The following is a 9546-nucleotide window of genomic DNA, read 5'->3' on the forward strand; positions in this document are numbered from 1 at the left end:
GATGGCAATTTCATTTTATCTCTTATTCCAGGAGGAGCTGCCGAAAAGACAGGTGCCTTAAAAGCCGGAGACCAATTGCTCGAAGTAAATGGAAACGACGTAACGCGAATGTCGCGGATAGAAGCGTGGTCTTTGATGAAGAAGCTACACGACGGTGAAGTAAATCTCCTAGTCAGGCATCCTGCCACCAAATCCTCGTGAAGAGTAAGGAATCCTGATCGTACGATGCAAGTGAAATGAAGAAATGTGCCAAGCAAGCGACTGTCATTTTTTGATCGGTAATTGTTAAATAGAGATAATGGTTAATAATATGTGTTAATTTGTGTTTCGAGAGATTTTAGATCAGAATTAATGATACGCGAAAAACTATTTTATTGGGCTTGTGAATTCGAATGAAGTTATCGCAGATTATAAGATATCGTTTTTTAGTTAAAATTAAAAATTATTAATAATTTATAAAAAAAAGTAATTTATGGTATTTTGAAAGTGATCTAAACGATTAAATAGTTATTATGTATCCGCTGTTTTCATAGTTACACAGTCATTTATTATAAATTCAATAGAATTAATTAACAAGAAGGAAGAAAAATATCTATGATTTGTTTTGCCTTTCAATGAGGTATCTTACAGACTTTTAGCAAATACAATCTTTAATATAAATAGCAGTAAAATAATATATCTTTTGAATATATGTAAATTTGTGATATAATGCAATGATGTTGATGCAACTATCTATTATCATAAAATCAGAATACAAAATGCAAGAAAAAAGGCACACATTTCCAAATTAAATTGACACCACAAAGTGCACTAGCACTCTCTCAAAGTATTCAATAATTAGATGTGAAATAGCAATTTACTATATTTGTTTTGTATGAATGCCTTCATTGAAAAGCAACAACAGCGTGTAATATAAGTACATTTTGACAACGAAATATATAAGAATTTCGATATGATGTATGCCATACGCAATGAATCATAATATTACTAGAGTGAAGTAGATAGGCATGTCAATTAATCATTTAGACCAATGTTAATACGTCGTTTTCGTACGACATTAATTTCATAGTGCCGGCCGTGCAGTAATAGTTCGAATTAAGAATTTGCGACGAGCAAATAGCTGAGTATATAGTTAAAATATGAGCCTGTAGATCGCCTGTTTCTAATCGATTTTATGATAGCCACCCAGTTGCCTTATTATAGTGGTTCCTGTTGATTTACTTTTAGGATACGAACACGGTAGAATACCTTCGTGTAAAACGATCACAAAACTGATATGCCGTTGTATCGAGAGCACGAGATACATGCTGTTTCAATTTTCTAATTGTTAAAGTTTTTGGCTCCTCGTTGCAATCGTAATAAATTATGGAGCGAGAGATCGCGTAAATATTTTCTTCGCGTTATACGTCAAAATAAATTAGTTTTTTTTGCGTTTCTTTACTTATGTTCGATAGTATTGACTGATAAGATATATCGACGATTTCCTTTTTCATAAATTAATAGATAGTTATATATCTCTTGATAAAAAAATTTTTATAAATTTTTATTTTCTGGAAATGTAGATTAAATTAATTTTTTTTTTTTTTTTGCTGGAATTTATATAAATTGAGTTATGTGTGCACATTGAAGCAGGATAAAAAAGTTTTTTTATATATTTGCTCAATCTATATTATTGATTGTGTGAATAACAATATACGAAAAAACTAATTTATTTCGATGTATGCTGCAAAAAAATTTACATCATTTCTTGCTTCTGATCCAAAATGGCTGCAGTGGACAACTTTCAATATATGTATTGTGGCGAAAAAATGGCTAATCGTTATTGAAATTTGTAACTGACAATGAGTCGCACGAATTCTTTGCGCTTTTTCAGTAGTTCATTAAAAAGCGACGAAAAAAAATATGTTTCGATAAAATTTCGACGAAGCCGTATACTAATAGCGGTATAATGTAATTACACGGCCGTGTATATGATGTACGCCGTGTATGTGTATATGTACGTCATGTACGTGATAGAATATTACTTTGTTGCGACGTTTTTATGTCGAAATTGTCTCGAATGAGACGGGCGCAATATATTTTTGCGCTTCCATAGATGTAATAAGGATATAACAGGATGGAATATAAAGCACTTACCTTTCAGACGAGGATTTTGAGATCCCGAGGCGAAGGGGAAGAAGAAATCGGCGATCGTATTAGAAGCGGTTCGTTGTGATCCGATATCCCTTTTCGTCTCGCACTTGCCTCTCGCACACTGTTCTCCCTTCTGTTGTGCCTTTATGAAGAATGTAGCAGGACAAAATACATCGTATATGTTTCGATGAAAAATTCGAAGCTTGAAATACGCGAAATGGAAACGAAATAGCACTCGCGCAAATACGCGTTTATTCGCGACAATCACTTTTTTCAAATGGCCGTTAGCCGCCGCAGCGATTGGTGCGCATGCTTCAGCATAAACTATGTATTAATAGAGTACATTGTACCTAGAGACTCTACAAATGAGTAAGTTGTAAGGTCTCTAATTGCACGCATTTGAATGCAAATTCGATATGAATCCACCTATGTAACTTAAGATTTAAATTCAAATATTTAGAATGACCATTAATTATTTTATTGCTTCTCAAGTTTCAGCTTTTGAAATAATATTACGTCTTGTTATATTTTTCTGTCTATGGTCCTAAACTTTCTCCAACAATATTGAAATGTGAACTGATATTTGATTAATTTAATCCTGATTGGAATTATAAGCCACGCAGAGCTAAAGGAAAGTGTCATATATAACAGATATTATATTAATATAAAGCTATATATTGTATTGGAATATTTAAATGTAATATGAATCGCGTTTCGGGATTTGCATTTATTAAAATTCGTGCTGTGATATGTGTGATTGACATGATATAGCGTAAAACAAACAGCTGTTGATTGAAACATTAATCAATATTATTACATATTTTAATCCAATGTAAATTCGTTATAAAGTGTTGAATTATTCGCTTTTTATTGTTTAATGTTATAAATGCTTTTTTATTGCATACTTTCTATATGTAAATCATTGCAAACAAAGACGCCTTATAATATAGATTTTGTTAAAAATATAAAAATTTTCCTATATCATAAAAAAAAAGTTAAAATTCGGTTTATTATAATTAAGATAAATAATAACTTTATTTTGCATGTTATTCTATGAGGAAACTTTTTCATTCAAAAGGATTATAAAGTAAAAATTATCTTGTACATTCGTATTACATAAAAAAATGACTATGTTCCGATTTCTTTGTTTGCTTAATATATTTATTAAATACTATAGTTGTACATTAAAAACTTTAACAGCGAATTGTATATAACAATAGTTAATACCAATAATATTTCTTTGGAATACGATCTTCTTCAATACCCATTTCATCCATGATATCCATCTCAAAAGTTTTTAACGCTGGCTATAAGTAAAAATAATACATTTATTTTAAACTTTTATATATAAAATTTGTTTATGTAAATTTTTTTATAATTTGGGATATCTTGTATGTTACATACCATAAAAGTTACTTTGTGTACATTAGCTTCAGTCGTATCTTTTACTTGCTCTCTGTACAACTTAGGAGTTTTGTAATCTATAGTTTCTTCAGCAGAGATAGGAATAGGAATTACTCTACCGGTTCTTACAGATATGCGTACACGCTCGCCATCTTCCCTATATCGCCATTCTATTGCAGTTCCTTGCCTGCAAGGATTTATATTATGCCATATAAAACACTAATGTTTCTTTCATATTTCCATAAAACAAGTTTTTTTATTAAGCATACGAACATGTCTGAAGGATCAACCAATTGCACTTGTGAAGTTATTAATAATGGTTGTTCCTGCTGTATATATAAACCAGGAAAGTTTTTGTCTTTCATAACGCGTTTCAGTTTCGTGTTAAGTCCTTCAACAATTATCCAGTTCCTCTCTTGATAAATTTCTTTTACAATTCCTTGCTTTCCTTTATCTTTTCCAACTAAAACTTCTACCTTTATAATTATAAAAGAATAAGAATTTGATTACATATATATCACACATGCGTGTACGTGTGCATAATACAATATTATAACTTTTTAAATATACTAAAGTATAATATAATTATTTAACAAGTTCTATAAATAAATTGACATACCCTGTCACCCCGAAAAAAGCTCCAGTCCTTAACAGGTTCAACATGAATAAATAAGGGCTTTGTACCAGGTGCATTATCTTTATAAAAATTATTTGTCCACGGACGATGTATCGAAAAATGAAATCGTTTTCTTTCAATTGTGCGTGGCAAATAATTCGGTTTACCTCGAGGTGTCTTCCAATAAACCTAATTGATTTCATCAATAAATAATAGGTGTTAAAAATTGATTGATAAGGAGGAAGATAAAGAACAGTTAGCAAACTACTATTAAATATTATAAAGCAAAACATGATACATTTTTAAAATAATTTGATCATTTGTGCATACCTGTGTCATAGCACGTTCTATGTACCTATCTGGTAAATTTGCATATTTCTTTGACCATTCTCCTACTCGTCTTAATAGGATCGATGTTAATCTCATATCTGTTCCTTCTAATCCTGTCAAAATTATCTTTTTACTTGAATATAAATATTGATAGAGTTTTGCACTATTCTTAAAATTGTGTAAAATCTTCTATAAACCGGGTTATGTTGATATACACGTCATAGAATAAATGTAACTATGACGTGCAACAAGTATTTTGTGAAATGTACGGCGTACGGCAGACTTTGTTGAAAACGTTGTTAAAACGAACAGACTTACAGCGCTAACTATAAAAATTGAAGAATAATTGCTAAATAATAAGTTTTGTAAAAAATTGTGCAACGTATATACATATGTATGTAAGCAACAGTAATGCACCATAAAGAATTAAGTAGTTTTTTGCAGATATTGTAGTCATGATAGATTTAATGACACGAAAAATAGGTTAGAAAAGCAGTTTGTGCTCTCTCTGACTTGTAGAAAACTTTGCATCATCTTATGCAAGTTACAATGTTAGTCCGGGCAATCAAAAACAGTGTGCCGTGTAATCTACGACGAATCGCCGCATGTACTGCTTATAGAAACAAAACGAAGACGAAGTTCGCATGTTATTGCAAAGAATCAGATCTATTGTCCACTTCCTTTCCGAATTATGCTGGCTGTAGAATTTACAGTACCGAACCGGATTCTGAATCGCATAGTACTTTACCTATGCTTGTGGATGGAGCTCCTCAATATCTACCATCTCTTCTGGCCCCATTAAAACTTTTCTATTTATCAGTCTACAGGATTACTCCACACATAGATAAAGAATTTGATGTAGTTGAATTTCTTAAAGGAGCCAGATATGTATGACTTTTTGTAACTGATTAAAAATCTGCAAAAGTATTGTTTACTTATCAATAACTACATTATTTTATTTATACAGGCGACAACGGTGATATCTAATGCTTTAACAAATAAAAACTATGAAGCCTTGAAAGGTCTTGTGACAGAAGAAATGATAGAAACATTGAAAACGAAGATTGAGACTCTTAGTCCTAATCAAAGACAGTTAATTGCAGTAAATGATGATGATATATTGTTTTATGCTTTATCTGATATTGCCGCTACAATAGGTAAAGATAGTAATAGCTGTTTTAATATTAAATTAATACTAGTGTTGAAAAATATATTAAATGTATATTTTTTCCTTACAGGAGACGAGCATTCCATTATAATTACAACAACTTGTCATTATGTTCAAGGTCTTGGCAAGAAAAAAGAGTCAATACTGAATAACAAATTCGTTGAATTTACTTTATCAAAAACAAATTTAGTATGTAATTATATATTCACTCGCAAGTATGTAAATAATGTTGGAGGTCCATGGATCTCAACTTTTGTAAATCATTACACTATATAGTAGACAAGTTTGTAAAATAGTTTTTAATAAAAAGGTATGTTAAATTTGTTGATCTATTTTATGATTGCTATTGGAAAATGATAAGTGTTAATATCTATATTATCTTATATATTTCAATGAAAAGTTAATACAAAATATGAGATTATTTATACAATATACAATATAATCACGCATCTCATTCAATAACATTTGTACATGTGTAATGTTTTAGTTATTGATACTTTCCAATATTAGTGGAATATAATTTTTAATATGCAACAATGTTGCACCAATAGGAGTGTCATTTTTGGAAATAGATATAACCAAAGGTCCCTGTAATATAAAATATTTAAAAATGTTAATATTAACGTATTTGTCTTGCACACAGAAATCAAAAGTATATGTAATACCTGACAGATTTGTGGATTATGTATCCAACATTCTTGTTTAAGACTTGTAGTTTGAAACAGATTATTCCGTTTTGTAGGCACAGAGTTAAAAAAATGTGCTTCCATGCTTTCTAAGTTGCGCATTGAAATCTTGATTATGTTTAAATAAGGTTCCATAAATAATGAAATTGTAGCTTTAGCAGAAATACCAGCTTGCTTGAAGCTTATTTCAAAAGATTTAGTTGAGAAGGCTATCAACTTATTGAAATGATTCAGCGCAGGTGATGGATCTTCTGCAAATATAATACATAATATGTAATATATTAAGCAAAAAAATTTAAGTGTATATTGTAAGAATTGATGCAGAATTTTTGTCTGTATAATTACTTTTGTAAATTGCATCCGTCAGGTAAAAAGGTTTGGTAATAGTTAAAGCAAACATTGGGATTTGATTACGCTCTGTTCCTTTTAATAATGTATCTATTGCTGTAAGCAAAAATTAACATTAACAAGATTATTATTAGGAAATATATATCTTATGTATAAATTCGTTAAACTTACATTTTCCTACTTCTTCAAATACTTTTGTAACTGGGATATTTTTATTAATATATTTGCTTAAATGTATTGCATATAATCCATATTTGCTGTTTGTTCTTTCATAACTAGGACGGTGACTAGATGTAGAATATGCTTGCACTAAATTTCGTAGATTTTTCCTACTTTTGTATTCTTTGACTTTTGGTATTTCATTATGAATATCAGGATTACGTTCTCTGAAGCACAATATTTTTAAAAAAATATATTTTAATTATATTCAATTATTAATTTATTTTAGTCTAAATTCTTTAACATATATAAAAGTAAATTCAATAATATAAAAAATTGGGAATTCTTACTTTGGTGGTACAGTTTGACACATGTCCAATATTGTTACTAAAAGAGCAGGATCATTTTGCAGCAACATGGCTAGCAATTCGCTCTCACAGATTGCATCTTTTCTTAAATAAGATTCTGGTGCATCAACAGCAAGCATGTAACTTTCTTGCATTTTAAAACCATGCCCAGCATAGTGGAATAAACCTACATTATAAATTTTTATAAGTGCACTATATTTTTACATAATATATCTATAATAACTTACCATAAACTCCTTCTGTTAAAACTTCACTAAATATTTTCATGGTATTTCTCATCTGTTCAAGTGACAAGTTTGCAAGACAGATTACTTTGAAACCTATTTCTTTTAATAGATTACCAATTTTTGCAGCATCATTTTTTGGCGTCTCTAGGCATTTGTGATTTTCGTAATCATCATTTGCAATAATTAAAGCTATTTTTGCAACTGCCTTTTCACGAGGAAGGTCCATCTATATATTAATATATAAATATGCTCTATTATCATACAATATTTCTAATAAGAATAATTGAATTTAAATTTTACTTAAAATTGTTACAAAATTTACACACATCACAATTATTATATTATAAAAATAATTGTACAATATATGATCTTTACCATTACATGACTTCTTTGAGTAATAACTTCATTCACATTATTATTTATGTAACAATGATATTTTCCCTCATACTTGGAACTAAAATGTTTTATCTAAAACATTATTTTTTATTATTAAGATAAGATTCAAATATTAATATATATATTACACGTAAACAACGTTACACTCTCTTACATGTAATATATTAGATGTTTCTCCTTCTAGCCTTGTATTATCTCTAAACCACTGATAACATGGTTTAGGATAACCATGAGCTATGCATTTAAGTGTAAACTCGTCACCTTCTTTAATCTCTAAGAAAGCAGGTGGTTGCTGCAGTATAATTACAGGCACATGAGATATGTTTACAAAAACTGATTTTGTTTGCAATGGAAAAATTACTTCTTCTCCATCATTAGTGATTTGTGAGATTTTGCACTTATATTCTCCAGCTTGATCACAACTATAAAAAATTGTATACAATACTCAAATAATGTTTTCAGAAATTATTTAGATAAAATTTTTACCTATTTATAGTGATGTCAAGTTCATGACTTTGCTGTTCCTGCAGCTCAATATTATTATGATACCATTGATAAGTTGGTGGTGGTATGCCAGTAGCTTTGCAAGAAAGACGAAGATGCTGGCCAAGAGATATTTCTAAGGTATCATTTTCTATGCCATCAGATGGATGTTTGACAATTATTGATGGTTCTAATTTTATTAAAAATTATATCATTAATGAGAAATTATGAGTTTTTGAATGTTTTGAGTATAGATATTTTTTCATAAATACAAAAATACATTGTAATTACCTGGATGATGTAAAACTGATAAAACATTACCAAGTTCACACTCTCTAAGCAATGTACATAATACTCTAACTGTACACATTTTTACATTTAGTTCAAACAATAGATTATCTGCTGGTGTTTTAGTAGTACTCATATTCTGTTCTAATGATCGTAGCCATGAGTTCCTGTGCACAAACAGATGTATAAAGAATCATTAAGAGCAGATATTTGATTTTTACACAAATCAACTAATTTTTTTTCTTTTTACCGTTGATCTTCTAGTTGTTCAGCTACATGACATGCTAGCACTTGCCAATTCGAATTCTTATTTAATTCACAAATCAATTCTTTATATATTGCTGGTGAAACTTCGTCCAAATATAAATTTTCATCAATTTTTGCCATTCTTACTTTAAGTATAGCTCCTTTTTATTTTTGCACTATTAAAGAATAAATTCTACCCAGTTACAAACACGATTTTCCTGAAGCTGTCAGATGGGTATACTACTTGTTGTGACACTTCCTTGAGGAAGAGGAAAATATTAAGCAAAAATACCATGACATATTTTTAAGAAATTACATTTATTTTAAGCCTTATTTTAGAGATTCATTTGACAATAATACATAAATGTTTCATTAAAAAACTACAAACTCTACAAATTAAATAAAATTTAATATATATTTAAATAGATATTATATTTTTTGTATGATGCAAAAAAAGAATTATGTGCACACATATATATAGAAATGATCACACTTGCAAATATAAGACAAACAATGGGTACGTTCACAACGCAATAGTTGTGCAATCTCCGTGATACCGTACGTGATTGGATATTTGATTAATCATTCTACCAATCGTTCATTAAAACATGCTTGTTAGAAACGCTCCATTCGTTTCGTTATCCGCGGGGTGATGGCCGGAGCACAGACTTTTGCATAAAGCATAACGCATAAG

The 9546-nt window shown here is 29.7% G+C and overlaps 4 protein-coding genes across 5 annotated transcripts in view; 2 read left to right on the plus strand and 2 right to left on the minus strand.

Annotated features, from left to right (window-relative positions):
* Positions 1–3441, plus strand: part of bbg (big bang) — a 46051-nt gene extending 42610 nt beyond the window's left edge. For both annotated transcript variants that reach the window (XM_067353132.1, XM_067353136.1), the window contains one exon: positions 32–3441. In XM_067353132.1, coding sequence (XP_067209233.1) covers positions 32–201 — 170 coding nt within the window. In that variant the 3' untranslated portion in view covers positions 202–3441. The remainder of the gene's footprint in view (positions 1–31) is intronic.
* Positions 3273–4732, minus strand: mRpL24 (mitochondrial ribosomal protein L24). The gene is made up of 5 exons (XM_012367892.2): positions 4484–4732; positions 4157–4342; positions 3811–4013; positions 3538–3724; positions 3273–3440 (listed from the first exon to the last, which is right to left on the minus strand). Exons 1-5 carry the CDS (start codon positions 4577–4579, stop codon positions 3354–3356), a joined length of 759 nt encoding a protein of 252 aa, XP_012223315.1. The 5' UTR covers positions 4580–4732; the 3' UTR covers positions 3273–3353.
* A 132-nt stretch (positions 4733–4864) lies between these two features.
* Positions 4865–5971, plus strand: LOC105672754 (m-AAA protease-interacting protein 1, mitochondrial). The gene is made up of 3 exons (XM_012367893.2): positions 4865–5371; positions 5451–5640; positions 5722–5971. Exons 1-3 carry the CDS (start codon positions 5021–5023, stop codon positions 5925–5927), a joined length of 747 nt encoding a protein of 248 aa, XP_012223316.1. The 5' UTR covers positions 4865–5020; the 3' UTR covers positions 5928–5971.
* A 49-nt stretch (positions 5972–6020) lies between these two features.
* LOC105672752 (mucosa-associated lymphoid tissue lymphoma translocation protein 1 homolog) lies at positions 6021–9488 on the minus strand. The gene is made up of 11 exons (XM_012367891.2): positions 8857–9488; positions 8610–8773; positions 8322–8508; positions 7990–8257; positions 7815–7907; positions 7440–7665; positions 7195–7378; positions 6857–7071; positions 6683–6781; positions 6317–6588; positions 6021–6239 (listed from the first exon to the last, which is right to left on the minus strand). The coding sequence occupies exons 1-11, from the start codon at positions 8991–8993 to the stop codon at positions 6135–6137; spliced, it is 1950 nt and encodes a 649-aa protein (XP_012223314.1). The 5' UTR covers positions 8994–9488; the 3' UTR covers positions 6021–6134.
* Between the last annotated feature and the right edge of the window lie 58 nt (positions 9489–9546).

This window comes from Linepithema humile, chromosome 1 (genome assembly GCF_040581485.1).
Source record: "Linepithema humile isolate Giens D197 chromosome 1, Lhum_UNIL_v1.0, whole genome shotgun sequence".
Classification (NCBI taxonomy): Eukaryota; Metazoa; Arthropoda; class Insecta; order Hymenoptera; family Formicidae; genus Linepithema; species Linepithema humile.